This window comes from Carassius auratus, chromosome 25 (assembly GCF_003368295.1).
Source record: "Carassius auratus strain Wakin chromosome 25, ASM336829v1, whole genome shotgun sequence".
NCBI classification, from domain to species: Eukaryota; Metazoa; Chordata; class Actinopteri; order Cypriniformes; family Cyprinidae; genus Carassius; species Carassius auratus.
The window spans coordinates 8,794,547-8,809,876 of NC_039267.1; the positions used below are offsets into that span (position 1 = coordinate 8,794,547).

General features: G+C 37.8%; 1 protein-coding gene, 1 long non-coding RNA gene and 1 pseudogene across 3 annotated transcripts; 1 reads left to right on the plus strand and 2 right to left on the minus strand.

Moving 5' to 3' along the window:
• Positions 1-210: 210 nt before the first annotated feature.
• On the minus strand, positions 211-5,135 carry glcea (glucuronic acid epimerase a). Of its 2 annotated transcripts, XM_026203263.1 has the most exons (4): positions 4,971-5,135; positions 4,015-4,597; positions 1,813-2,052; positions 212-1,733 (listed from the first exon to the last, which is right to left on the minus strand). In XM_026203263.1, exons 2-4 carry the CDS (start codon positions 4,502-4,504, stop codon positions 709-711), a joined length of 1,755 nt encoding a protein of 584 aa, XP_026059048.1. In that variant the 5' UTR covers positions 4,505-4,597; positions 4,971-5,135; the 3' UTR covers positions 212-708. The 2 variants fall into 2 exon arrangements, with proteins under 2 accessions (XP_026059049.1, XP_026059048.1); XM_026203264.1 differs by lacking the exon at positions 4,971-5,135 and having other exon boundaries at positions 211-1,733; positions 4,015-4,551.
• Positions 5,086-6,845, plus strand: LOC113043751 (uncharacterized). Its single transcript, XR_003275782.1, has 3 exons — positions 5,086-5,172; positions 5,460-5,519; positions 6,760-6,845. It is a non-coding gene; the product is annotated as an uncharacterized LOC113043751 (long non-coding RNA).
• LOC113043744 (NADPH oxidase 5-like) lies at positions 5,926-15,286 on the minus strand (annotated as a pseudogene).
• Positions 15,287-15,330: the final 44 nt, after the last annotated feature.

The following is a 15,330-nucleotide window of genomic DNA, read 5'->3' on the forward strand; positions in this document are numbered from 1 at the left end:
ATTACCGTATTCACGTGCCAGGGTTTTACATGGGTCTCCAATCCACTTCAAAGAATATCATGCCATTATGTTCAACACCTGTCTCTCAGTCCACTTTTTGATAGCAATGATTGTTCACTGAACGTTTTAAAACAGCTCAAATAGCACATTTATTTAAGCTTTAAATAATTACATACTGAAAAGAAAACTATTCAAATAGTGCAACTGTATCAAATCACAAAGACCTATGATAGGATTGTGCTATAATATACAAAGATAAAATTTTTCTAAAACATTTCTAATACACTCATTTTACCATTATGCAATAATAATGACATTTTTACTGCATAACCTATTAATAGATTAATTAAAACACAATCATTAGTGTGACTAATCACATATACTAATTGTATGCATTAAGATATACAGTCGTTTAATTTTAGAGCAAATCTGCAGTGCTTTCTTTAACATCTGTGTAAAGAACTGTGCATTGCTTCTCACGTTCAATATTATACCGTGATATTTTGCAAATAAATATTTTAGGTGACTCCACATTCTCAAATTTTGTACAACAACTCAAGCTCTTCAGCAAGACATTTTAAAGCAAACATATTGGATAAAATACGCACCCTTTTCATGTAAAGTAAAAATTCTTATTTCATTGTTAATGCTCAGTAGGTTTCATTCTTAATAGTTAAGATTTTAAATAAATTTGCCATCTGAGAAAGTCTAGTTGTGCTTGGCCCGGCCTCCTTTCAGGTAAGTCTTCCAGCGTTTCACATAGTCCCTGAAGATGGGGGCACTGTCGATTGATGCGAGCAGCTGTAACTGGTTGATGTGCGTGGTGTGGTAGTCCCAGCGTGCTAAATTAGGGGCAAGACCCAGGGTAAAGTGTCTCAGGTCATAAACCGTTCCAGAGCCTGTGTCAAACAATGGCAACATGGCCTTGAGGGACTCCAGTCCTTGACTGAAGAGTACACCTGCTTCTCGACCAAGCTTGTTGCCCGCCGTCTCCGCCACATCATATAGCCCAATCAGAGAGTAGATAAAGCCATTAAGAACAAACGAACTAGGTGTTGTGGGGTATTCCTCATACCAGTCGTACTTGTTCATGAATGTCGCTTTGACTCCACCGTGTTCAGAAGTCCTCTTGAAGGGGGATGTCGCTCGGATTGCGGCGCCGAGGTATGCAGGGTTGTGTGTCACCAGGTATGCCCTCACTAATGTCGACATGGCTTGGCCTTGGGCCATTGCGGAGTACCATCCGGGCTCCAAGCTCTTGAACCCCTCTCCGAGTTTTCGGGTCACCTTAATCGGCCACCCTCCATGCTCATCCTGGTTATGAAGAAGCCAATCACTGGCGGCAAAGAAGGCAGCCATGTGTGCAGTGGAAGACACCGTGATATTGCTGATAAAGCCAGAACCTCTAAGAACCAGCTGGACCACGCGGCGTGGCATGATCTTGGTAACCTTCACCACTTTGGTGTTGGACAAACCGACTCCTTTACGCAAATCGGTCACTAAATCGCGACTGACGGTACTCCAGGAGGCTCGAGAGCCGATGCCATAGATGACCTCTCTGTCTTTAAAGGAAAGAAGGAGAGGACTAGTGATGTAATGGATGATGTAAGGAGGTCCCTTCTCTGTGGTCTCCAGAACCACGGAGATGCTACCATTGGAGACAAACTTCACATCAAAGGTCAGGACGAAATCTTTTGCATTGTCCAAGACCAAGGACACGCCATCAGGGTTCTCTATGAAAACACAACAAAGTTATCATCTATCTGTGATCATCTGAATTAAACCAACAAAAATTTTGCAAGGAATTCATACCCGCGGTGACAAAATGGTGCGCAAACCCAAAGCGACCTTGATCCTGGAGCTTAGAGAGTGTGCAACCCTTAGGGACAACCCATGGACTTGAGCCACCCTCTTTATCCTCAGAAACGCCGTAGATCTTTATATCAGGCGGCTTTTCTGTGAGGTTCTTGCTGTAGTGACTCAGCCCATACTGAGCTATTTGAATGGGGTAAAAGTACCCCTGAGGACCCCACTGGGTAGAGATTGGTACACCTGTAAACAATAAAAACACAGAAGGTTGATCCCAGAAATGGGGTTAAGGCTTTCTGAAACCATTTGAGCCGGTTGCCAAGCCTGACACTTAACTTAGCGTAGTTGCAATGTAACAAGGCACTAACATACAACTTATGCATTGCACCATTAACGGCACATTATGCACGATTTTCTTATTAAAATATCCCAAAACTAATAGAACAGTGTTATGTATTTCATTGACTTGTGTACTTACATTATCTCTTATCCCATTTAATGTTTAAATCCAGAGAAATAAGCAATTTTTACTTTTTGCCATTTTGTCGCCTGCCAAGGACGTCAAACACCCTTGATTTACAGTTTTGTTTTGTAGAAAACATGGAAACACCAAAGACGCTTTAATATGTTATACGTTTTATTAGACAAGTGACGACCGCACAGAGTAGCATTGTAAAAGAACTTTCAAACATACCTAGTATGATAAAACAGCAATGCTTTACCCCATACTCATGACCGGAAGGAGGGGAAGTGGTCGACTGTTGCATATTAAAAGCTCTGCTGCTTTTGAGCCGTGTGTCGTGCTCACTCAGTGGCCTCGTTTTAACCTTGATGGCTTTCAGCCTCACCCTGCTTCATTCTACTACGCTTATAAATAATGAACTAATCCATGAACATGATTACTATCTGAGTACTGTCAGATTGCATTGGCTGTGGGGAATGAAGACAAGAACTTCCATGATTCAGAACAAAAATGTATATATTTTTGATGAAATCCAAGAACTTTCTGCAGACAAAAAGTATTCTCGTAGTAGGTGAATGTGGTAGTTCCCTTGCTGTATAAGCAGGGTCAGAAAGCTCTCAGATTTCTTCAAAAATATCTTAATTTGTGTTCCGAAGATGGATAAAGGTCTAACGGGTTTTGAACGACATGAGGGTTTGTAATTAATGATAAAAAACTTTTTTTTAACTATCTCTTCATTTAGCTGGTTGAGATCAGTTTCATTTAAGTCAGAGCTGAACATGAACCTGCTTCAAGCATATATGAAAATGTTGACATGAATTGTTGACATTTAAAGTTGACTTTAATATTATTTTCTAAACTATTATGGTGTTGACTGGTTTTCTACTGTACAGGGTCAATCCAGTGACATCCAAGTGGCCAGTTCATCCTCAGCAGCAGAGCCAGGAGCATCAGCTCCTCCCCAGAAAAAAATCTGCCATGGCAGAGCTTTTTGGAGAACGCTTTACAACATAGGAGAGAACCAACAAACCTTTGTCCAGCATCATTCAGGAAGAACTCACCTCCTACAAAGCCACAGACTGCATTTCTGTTGATGGTGGAAAATAAATGACTTGTGATACAAAATCCAGCAATATTTATTTGTTCGGTTTTCTTTCAAATACTGTACTTTAATTTCAAGTGGTTGCTTTTATGTTAGAGAAAGTAAAGTATTATGCTGGTTGATCTTATGTTTCTTTTTATGTTGGTGGCCTTCATGTCACCATTAAAGTCTACAGCTTTAAGTTATTTTACTTCATTTAAAGATAGATTTTTTTTTGTAAGAGCCACCACAAATGTAACTCTGTAATAAATGCAGGCACTGACAGTGACAAGAAAGCCTATTCTTTAAATTTGACATCAACATCTCCCCTCTTGCTGTAACAGAGTCCCACATATTTAATTTATGATGTGTCTATTCCTAAAATCAAGCTGCCTCATTCTTTCAGTTTTCTGATTAGCCCTACATGACCTTGAAAATAACTTATTTTCAAATACTCTAAATGGTAGATCATGAGTCTATATATTTTATGCTGATGTATGGTATTTCTAAAATGTTAGAATGAAAAAAAAAAAACATTAATGTATGCCAAATCGAACCGAAAACCTTGATACAAACCGAACCAAGATTTTGTGAACCGTTCCACCTTTACTCTGTGTGTGTTATTACATAGGGTGGCAAAATAAGGGACACCCCAAACTACCTTCCACACCACTGATGCATTTCACCCGATCCCGCACTTCCACGTTGTAGCCCTCAAAGGACATGAAGACCCCATCCGGGTGGTAAGGCTCCCTTTGGGCATACACCCGGGAGTAACTGTGGGAGAACTCAAACCGTTCCGTCCCATCATACTGCACCAGACGCCCGTAGACGTCAAAGTACCTTTCCACCCAGCTGAAGGGCAGATACACCTCGCCCCCCTCCCTACGGCCTTTTATGATGACATCTTCATTGATAAGGCAGTCAATCTGCTCATAAGTGACTTCTCTGGATCCAGGCGGTGCTTCGGGGGCCTGCCCGATGTCTTCGTCCTTCTCTGGGGTGGGGGCAAACTCCAGCTGAGGTCGGATCTGTGTGGGCAGGTCTTTGTCACTGGAGCACTTGTTCCACAGCAGTATAGTGATGAGGGCAAACACAACACAGATGACGATCAGAGTCTTGTGATTGATGCGAGCCACCAGACAGCGCATTGTCACATTACAGCCATGCAGTGATAGTGGTACTGACAAGGGGACATCTCAGGAAACCTGTATGGTCCTGTTAGAGCGATTCAGGTGCAGCATCTGCAGACAGAGGTAAATATAGATCCACCATTTTGTCAAATACTTGGTATAACCACAAAATATGACAAAATATCAAATCTTACCGTCACAAATCACTGGTATACTTTAGTCGTGTGGCGAAGTCTACGCTCATAATACATTTAAATGTAAAATAGAAACGTTTATGCATAGCTACATAGCATCTAGATGGCCAGGTTATGAATAGAAAACAAATCTCTTTATTGAGCACTAATCCTGTCAGCACAAACACATGCGAATGCTTATAAAATCTAATCGCATCATTCTAAATTGAATCTGCGAGGGCTCATGTGATCCTGAGGGCGTTGAACAACATGCAGTGCTGGAAACGGAATGAAAACATACGTAGGCTCACCTGAAAGCAGCGCGCGGTCCGCTCGGGCGTCTATGAAGGGATAATATAGAAGACGACAAAGAAAAATATATGCGGAGAGATTCCTCTCGCTCCAAATCTGCAACACAGCAGATGTTACAGCTGTATTGATGTAGCACTGGCCAATAGGAGGAGACGTGCTTCCGTGACACCCAATCTGATGTCTGATAAGATGTGACATGAGGTGAATATTATGAAGCCCACCTGCGTTAACGAATTTAGGCTATTATACGCATATTGTTATTTTTAACAGTTATTTTATAATTATTTTGATTATACATTTTAGATGAATACTACGGTTAATTAAAAAGGAATAAGAAAATGTTTATAGTTATGATTTTATGTGCAGAATCTTATTGAAAATTTGAATGCTAAATAAAGTCTGCTAGTGTTGCGTTGCTGAATATAATCGCTAGATGTCTCTGTAAACCAAGTGAATAATCCTTGTCTGCGTTTTACTGTTTATTTTAGGAAATCTGATGAGAATTCCTACAGTCTCTTAAAAACAGAACAAGAAACACAATGCGACAGGTATTTTCAACATATTTCTATTTGTTACATTCGCTAACGATTTCAAACATTTCTACACTTTAAAACAATAGTTAAAACACAGTTAAAACACTTACACATAAATTAAATTAAATGTATGCATTTAGCAGACTTACAGTGCATTCAAGCTATCAATTTTTTTTTACCCATCGTGTGTTTCCGGGGAATCGAAATCCCAACCAATCTACCAATTGAGCTACAGGAACACTTAGACATAAATAGTAGCCTACAATAAATACAAGTAATTAAAAATATTAATACTTCTATAGTGTATATTTGGTCATATTTTATGCAATATTTATCATTATTTTTATATTATTATGACTTGGCAATGTAAACTGTTTATGTCATCTGCTATGTCATATGTATTTTTTTTTTTGGGGGGGGGGGTAACTTTATTTTGAGGTGTCCTTGTTACATGCTTCATGCACTTACTATTATAATAACACACAATTATGCCTTCTTTCATGCAAGTATCACTAAACCAAGCCCTCATCATAACCCTAACCATATATTAAGTACACGTAGTTAATTAATATTTCTCAGTACTTAAATTTATAATTGCATAGTAACAAGGACACCTTAAAATATATATTTATATGCAACTAATATTTCCAACTGTATATTCTAGAGTAAATTACTTCATATTATAATTTACATGACAAATTTTTTCATTACACCGACTGCAGTGACTATTCTCTTACTGGAGAAAAATACGTTTACATGATGCATATTCATAATAACCAGAAAAGGCATTTCTTAAAAACAACAACAACAACAACAGCACATTTTCATTAAAGGTGTAAAACTGAAAACATACAACAACATGCAATTTACAAAACGTACAACATCAAACACATCGGCAAGATCAGATTGTCAGATGATTATGTTATCATTTGTAGGATTTCAAGCAAACAAAATATTGTAAATTCTTCAGAAATGTTCCTTGTAGAAGCTGAAGCCAAAATGTTCACACTGGGCCTTGATGAGTTTGGCAAGAGCAGGAGAACCACAATAAAAAACATGAACCTTTCCTTTTTTCTCTTCAGACACTTTCTGGAAAACCTGAAAATGCATTTAAACACTGATAATCAAAGATATTGGAGAGAATAGAATAGAATAGAATATTGGCCTTGCTTACCTTGGCCCAGTCTGGTCTGCCTGGCTGTGTACGTGTGCGCAGGCCAGTGATGGAATCTCTCTTCTCTTTCTTGGCCAGCAGATCCAGAGCCATCTGCAGACCTATGGCCTTCATATCATTCTTACTGAGGGCTGAAGTCATGTACATGTGCATCTCCAAAAAACGGCCTGAGAACATAAAAACAAGTATGATTGTGTCAACATCTGAGTGCCAACCCCATATCCCTCTAACTTCAGTTCTCTCTGACCCTCTGGCTCCTCATCTGCCTGGTCCATCTCCAGATTGGTCAGCAGACTCACAAACCACTCAAAGGATTTCTGATCTCGGTTGATCCAAATGAAGTCCACCTGCAGGAAGTTAAAAGATGATTAAAAACTTGAGTTGTGCATATCCATCAGCTTTGAGCCTATCTATATTCTATAATTTTTTTTTAATTTCTGAAATAAAATAATTCTTTTTTTCCTAACCCTATTTTTTATTCTAGTTTCCATTCGACTGATCACCACTCTCACCTTCCTCAGTTTCATTTCGTTGTCTTTGATGGTTTCACACCAGGAATAATTACAGTTTGGGCAGTTTTGCTTTCTCATGCGATAACTGAAAAAAAAAAAAAGACAAAAATACATTTTACATACAAATGCACAAATTTAGCATTTTCTTTCATGCAAAGAAAACTTGACTTGAATTTTATGAATGGAGATGTTGCGTGTCTCACCGGCACATAATACTCTGTAAAATGGATGCAAAGGGAGTGATGCCGATTCCAGCGCCGATAAGCACCGCATGCTCAGATGCAAAGATCTGTCGAGTTGGGGTGCCAAAAGGTCCGTCCACATAGCACTAACAAACAAAAGCATAAACAAATGCATACAATCCTTATAAGACAATCACTTTCAGTAAATTTTATAACATTTTTTGTAATCAAATTACTTGCCTTAATGTTACAATATCTGTGATTTTCACTTAATTTCGCTGTAAGCTGGAAGACAAAAAAAATTATAATAAATAAGTCTGGCTAATGTGTATCTTATGTATAATAGAACATCTATTATAAAACTCACTTCTTTTGTAGCCAGAGAGACGTCTCCCAGTTCTGCTTGGGCTACAGGGTCACCGACGGGCTTCTGGGAGTTTGGGTGAGTTCTGCTTGTCCGGTACAGGGTCAGTTCAACAGCATCATCCTTATTAGACGCCACAGTATTGTTGCAGCTTGCAGACTTGAACATTTCATTCTACATGGAGCAGTGTTACATTCTTTATTAAAACTTTAAAAAAATTAATAAAATGAAATGAAATGAAATAAAATAAAATAAATAAATAAATATATTTAAATTACAAAAGCAACATTGTTACTGAATGAAAACTATAACAGTATCTCAATAATTCTGCAGAAGAAGTGCTAATGTCTATTGTATTAAAATTGTTTAAGGTTCTTACTTTGCAATGTGAACTTGCCTTTCTATAAAATAAATGGCAATTTTTGTTCCAAAAAATACTGTAAAGAAGCCCGTTGATATAAAAAAGAAAATCAAGTAGTCTTGGTAATTTCAAAGATGTGATTGCAAAACAACCCCACCTATAAAGAATTGCATCAAAAAAAAAAAAAAAAAAAAACACAGTAATGAACTTCTATCATTGTGTGTTTAGATTGCAGCGCTCAGTCAGTGAATGATCAAGAAAAGCCCAGACCTGCGTTCTGCTCTTGTGGCGTCTGCTCCTCAGGCTGGCGGTGAGCCTCTTGTTGCTAACGGTTTGACTCTCCGACTGTCTGAAATACTCATACAAGCGGTTTGTCCACTGGCCCATGGAACGAACATGGAGCCACAGCATATCTGTTTGAGGGTAGGAGAAATATTTTGTTGAACACTTGCTTTATCATGTACTATGTATTTCTTTGTGTAAATTTTGTTTTGTTAGAGAAAAACGTTTCATCAAGACAGATTTTCTCTATTGTGCGGTTTTGTTTTGTTAGAAAATATACTTGAATTAACAGACTGTCTAAAAACAGTATTAAAGACATCTTATAGTTTAGAAAATTTGCTTTATGTAAATTTTTGTTTGTTTTTGTCAGAAAAAAAATTATTAAGAAAAACAATCTGAAGACTGATTATCTGAAAACAATTCACAACTAAAATTTGTTGGTTTTGTTTGAAATTTTTTTTCAGACAGATTGTCTAAAAACTTGTGGCAGATTTGTTGAAAACAAATCTTATTGTGTTAAAAATAATTTCACTTTTGTGTAAATTGATGGTTTTTTCCCCTAAAAGGTGTTTAGATTGTTTAACTGCCAATCAAAAACATTGACAAAATATGAATAAGATTTTTCTGCAGTGCATTTTTTTTAAATTGCATTTAAATGCACATACTACTAAAATATAAACAAATCACTGTCATATATTAGAATTCGCAAGACTAATATATTGTTTTACCTTGCTGCTCAGGAGCGCTGCTGATGGTAAACGGATGCCACTCATACTTGGCAATAACAGGAATGTTTATATACACATAATCTCCAGGTTTAAATTGAAAGAATGGAGGCCTCTTGATCACCAAATGTGTTACCTTTGAAATAAAAGGCAGTAGAGGTGAGGCTTTCAGCATGGATGACTAACTAAATGTTCCAGTAAACAAAATACACCAAAATATGTACATTGGCTCAGATGATACCTTTGAGGGCAATAAGTTGACTTCAACTATGTACAGCCCACCCATGCGGGACACTGCTATTCCAACAAGTTTCTCAATGAGGAATATCAGTCCCGGTGCCACAAACCACTTCCAAAAGTTTGCACAGTGGACGATCAACAGGGCCATAACCCAGACGTAGGAAAGATGAGACCAATAGAACACCTACACAAAAACAAAACCTTTCCTTGAAAGGCTTGGATAAAGCATATTTGAATTGCTTTTGTTTGTTGGTATGTATGGCTGAATTAATGTGCTGCTATTTGCAAACAGAATTCTTTGCTAACTTGCTTTCATGGCCTTGAAACAATTGTCTTTTTCAGCTTCATATTCTCCAAATCAGCAGATATTCACAGAAGGATGATATATTGATATAGTAATCACAGCAGATTGTTGCTTCTCATGAATTCAATCAGCAAGCCATCACCTCAAAATGACCACTGCGTCTGACGAACGTGCTGGAGCACACCACCATCAAGCAGATGAGAACCTGCAGAACTACGCCCGTGATGGAGGCGGTGCCATCGACCCAGCCAATCCCGGGACGGACGGTGAAAAGATACTCCCACAGCTGGTACATGCCATCATTCTGAGACATTCGGGCTAAGAACAGAGGGAAAGGGAGATAAAGAAATATTCTTTATTAATGCATTGCTTTTGTGATGTTATAAGGTCATATAGCCTACTTTATACACTAAATGTAATCCTACAAAGCTATCATACGTGATACACAATCTAATATTTCAAGATAATTACCGAACTGAAGCAACTTTGGTTTACTTGTTTGTCCATGAATCATTTTTGGTGGCTTTTGAGGAACATTTATTCGTTCATCTCTCAGTCATCATTGAATTGCCATTGTATTATACGTTTCATTCCCCACAATAAAAACAACATCATCTTATTAAGATATTAATTATATTATTGGGAGATAACAAGTGACAACTGAAGTTTACTTGCATTTTATCTAAGCAGCTTGCTACTGTTATTAAGATTTACATTACAAGCTATCAGAATTTCATCTTACTTCTTTGCTATATAATTGTATAATATATAAAATTGCATATTTTTGCTCATTTTGGGCCACATTCTATATCATCCGATATGAGGCATTAAAAGTCTGATGTGTCAAATATGGTAACATAATATGCAACTTTTTTTCTTTTTCATATTTTGTATAAATATTCAATATACTGTTAACTTTTAAAATAAATAACATTATTTAATTAAATAAATAAAAAATAAAAATAGATAGGGGTATTATTTCATATGTCAGGCTTTATGGACTTCAATGGATAGTACACCCAAAAAGGAAAAAGCCATCATATGCTTTTTTTGTCCATACAATGAAAGTCAGTGGTGTTCAGTGTTTTCTGAACCCCACTGACTTTAAAAATCAATAATCTTTTGTGTTTTAAGTAAAAAAAGAAAGAAAGAAAAATAACAGGCTTGAAACAACATGAGAGTATGTTTTATTACAGGTTCATATTTACTTCATGTTTAGTTCAAGTTGACTTGTCAATAGAATGAAAGTAATTTTTTTTTTTAAACCCAACTTCATTTTAAAAAGTTCTTTCAAAAACTATCCTTCTAAAGGAATTTGACCATTTTTAACACGTTTATCACAGGTTACCAAAGTTCATGACGTGAGCGCCAGTGTGCACAATGCTGAAGATCAAGATAGCGTAGCCCACGATCTGATGCAGTAGAATGTTCTGGTCCAAAGGGAAGACCCTTACCAACCAGGTGGCACGTAGCCACGTCAGACAACGCCTCAACATCAGCACCTGCGAGACAAAACCCTCTGTCACTACAGGAAATATTAAATATTAGATGCATTAATCAGCTCAACTCACCATAACAAAAGTGCAGTTGAGGTTGAGACACTGGCCACAGCCTCTGGCCACCATGAACCAGGGGCCTCCATGTTTGTTCTTCAGCATAGCGATGATGAAGAGGAGCACGTTCAGAAGAGAGTACATGCAGAGGAAGAGCAGCTTGCGGCTGTTGTTGTGCCAGTACGACCGCGTCAGGTAACGAGGAGTCTTGCGTTTTTTCGGCTCCAGATCAGGAGGTTTCAGCCAGTTGGCGGCACTAAGTGAAAACAAGAAAGAGTAGTATTTTTTGGTAAAACATTTGGTACGTTTTGGAGCATTTATTTTTGATTACACAGTGGTTAGTTGTGGTCTTTGGTAAAGAGTAACAGACTAACCAGCTATGAAGTGTATCATGACATCACAAACTTTGATTCAAACCAAAACAATATTTCAAAACTGGACAAAACGTATAATGTAACGACTTTAATGAGGGTTAAGAACTACAATCCCATTAAGCGAATTAAAAACAACAGATAAATATAAAACTACTGATTTAAAGATTTTATAACAAAATATGCATATAGATACAGATAGTTTGAAAGCGGAGTTAGACTGATTACATTATTTGCAATGCTTCATGGGAGCGGATGGGCACTAAGAATTATTTTGGCATTATTTGTTTGTTTCGATTCTCTGATTAGTGGAGATTTGTCTGCAAAATCATGGTAATGTACTATTTTAAAAGGAATTTCATTCAGAATCTAAACAATAATGACTTTTTTTGCATTATTGTAAGGGTTTAAGTTTGGGGTAGGTGTAGACGTTAATAAAGCACAATGTGATAGGTAGCTATTTTAATTTCTTGTTCCTTATGGCAAGATTTTGCATCACTTCTGGCTGTAACCCTAAACTTGAGTAAGCCATTGATATAATTCACTAAATAATAAAAAAACTTAATTAAGGATCTAAACATGATGATTATTGTTTTTATAAGTGAGTCATTGAATCGTTCTGTCAACCATTGTGTTCAAAACTCAAAAACTCCAAACTCAAGTTCATTCTTAATGGAAAACTGCTATTATGTCGCTCAGACGTGCACAACAGTTCACTTAATTTGATACTATTTCCATTGCCAAAGAAAAAAAAAAAAATCTAAGTACAGGCAAAACTGTATCTAAAAAATAAGGTTACTCGATATTAACCTCTTTCTTACTAAAGTGTAGTATACAAAAATCATCGCAATTGTGCTGTTGGTCTAAATATTCTCTCTTTTGTAATATAACCGTGTCCCACCTGATGGTGAGGTTCTCCATAACTTCAGGAAAGTTCTCCAGCTCCGCCTTCAGCTCTTCAAACGTGATGGAGCCGCTGTTATCTTGATCGGCAGATTCGAACAGCGCCAGCGTCAGGTCATCCAGCTTTTCCTCGGGGAGCGAGATCGCACTCTCACGCAGACAGGATTTCAGAACCGTACGTAACTCATCTGGGTCTATGGAACCACTTCCTATTTGACAGGTCAACACAATCATTTCAATAATAGTTTAACGTTGAATCTTTGACAAACTGTAAGGGACTTTTGTAATTGTAATTGTAATCGTAAGAAAAGAATGCATTATGGGAGCAATTCTCAACCTCCATTGTAACTCAATTGTCAATATTTGTGAGATTCTGTAATTTTTTTGTATGTCTTGTCTCTTGTGCTAAAAGTAAGACAATTTTTGTGCTAAAACGTTTACAATTACCACTAAATTTTAGAATGAAACCGTAAAAGCTGATGGTATTTTATAGAGTTGGGGTACTCGAACTTGGACTCGGACTCGAGTCCGGACTCGAGTCCAATTTTGAATGAACTCGGACTTGTCACGCACTCGGGTGAATTTGTACTCGGACTTGACACGGACTTGAACATTTTGGACTCGGAAAATATTCCGAGTACAGTCGAGTCCACGTCATGTGTAACAATAAAACCATCATAAAATTGAAATGATAAATTAATGAATGTCTCCCCTTCTGTCATTTACTGCACCACACCAGCAGGCAGAAGTCTCATGCTTGCAGACGAAACGCACGCACCACTCACTGGATATCAATGTGGATTAGTGATGGGAAGTTCGATTCTTTTCCGCGAACCGATTCTTTCGGACGGTTTGATTCAATAAACCGGTTGAAAAAAAAAAAAAACAGTTCACCGGATACATAATCCATTGCGATGTATTTGTTATTAAATGAATTTACGTTTCGTCAGATTGCCCTTCATTCAAGCCCTCGGTTTACCCGCACTCATTACATTAGCACAAAATCAGTTCAGAATCAATCACCAAAAGAATCAGTTCGGTTCAGACGCGCTGTGAGTCATTCGGCTTCACGCTGAATCACGCATGCACAGTATCATCAGCTTCTCGGTTCTCGAATCGGACGCGTCCGAAAGAAACGGTTTTCGGTTCAGTTTACTGATGATCTGAAAACAGATACAACCGGTTCTTGACTCGAGAACGAGAATCGCTCAAAACCCGGGTTTTTTCTGACAGGGTAGGATAAAATGTCAGGACACCGGCACATGCTGCAGTTCAGTATCATCAGCTGCTCTACTCGTGTTCATGTTCTGTTTACTACAAACTCAGTTTGTGAATCTGTCATCATTAACTATAAATACAGTACAGATATTTCATAAATCATCCCTTATTCATATTAAACATGGAGTCTTTAGAGTCTTAATTATTGTCCAACTTCCCTGAAAACCCCTTTGGCCCATACATAATCTACAATATAGGCTACAGATTAGAAACATGTAGCCCCTATCTTAAAAAAAACGTATATATATATATAGTTATAGTTTTATCACACTTTCCGATGTTTAACAAAATACTTGAAAAATTACACGCATGCGCAGTATCATCAGTTCATCTGTTCTCAAATCGGACGCCTCCGAAAGAAACGGTTTTCGGTTCAGTGTACTGGTGATCCGAAAACCGATGCAACCGACTACCAAAGACAGCAGCAGCAACCAACAGATGCTGCACAGCTCAGCATTGCAGGATTTGCAAGACCAGAACTGACCAAACAAGCAGTGCTACTTTATGATGCAAGTTCTCCAAGACAACAAGAAATTCATAATGTCATCATTAAGGATCTCCTCATTGGCTGCACTTTACCTCTGTCAAATGTGGGGGAGAGGCATTAAATAACTGAAATGTCATCTTTAACTGGAGGACAATATAGTGTGATACAATAATAAAATAGGTTCCTTTGTATTTTCATGCACTTGTAATACAATAAAACCTTTGAAAACTTTTTTGATAGGAAACTAGTTCTGTTGACATAAAATAAAAATGTTCAATGGCAATGACTAGATGTAACAGTGGTATTTTTTTTATTACATTTTTATATTGCCATTGGTTTAATGGGTTGAAAGGTTAAAATATTAATAGAATGTAAAAATTTACAATACCAATTTATAATCTTTTTTAATTTAATTACTTTCTGGACTCGGGCGGACTCGACTCGGACTCGGCCTTTAAGAACTCGGACTTGAGTCCAACTCGGACCCTTTTGGACTCGGACTCGGACTTGGACTCGATGTTTGTGGACTTGGTCTTGACTCGTACTCGACAAAGGTGGACTCGGACCCAACTCTAGTATTTTACACCTTACCATCCACATCGTAGACCTGGAAGAGGAAACGTAGTTTGTCCGTCTCACTGCCATGGATCAGAAGATCTAAAGCCTCGAGAAGTTCATCCAGACTGATGGAGCCGCTGGCATCAGAGTCAAACAAGGCGAAAAACCTCTCCGCAAAAAATGACTACAACAACAAACAGGAAAAATAAGGGATCAACAAGATAATAAATGAATATCATAAAGGTTTCCATGATCAGAAAGCTCACCTCTTTTACTTTCAGAGCGGTTTTAAACTCATCCAAGTCGATTTCTTTATCATCTCCTGCAATGCTCTCAAACTGCTTGGTGACCCATTCCAGCCAGCGAGTGTCTTCATCTATACTCATGTCTCTGCTTCACAGTCCACACACACTGTTTTCATCGAAGACAAATGTAGTCTCAATCTTCTCTCAGAATCATATTTAGTCCATAACGGCATACATGTAAACATTTGCTGGAAACATACACTCCTTAAGACAGTTGTAATGTACAC

Bases quoted from the DNA above. Each gene is read 5' to 3' on its own strand.
- glcea (XM_026203264.1), bottom strand. From the start codon at position 4,504: ATGCGCTGTCTGGTGGCTCGCATCAATCACAAGACTCTGATCGTCATC. The intron at 2,053-4,014 runs GTAGTTTGGGGT...TATTGTTTACAG, and splicing joins ATGCATCAGTGGTGTGGAAG to GTGTACCAATCTCTACCCAG. The intron at 1,734-1,812 runs GTATGAATTCCT...GTGTTTTCATAG, and splicing joins GCACCATTTTGTCACCGCGG to AGAACCCTGATGGCGTGTCC.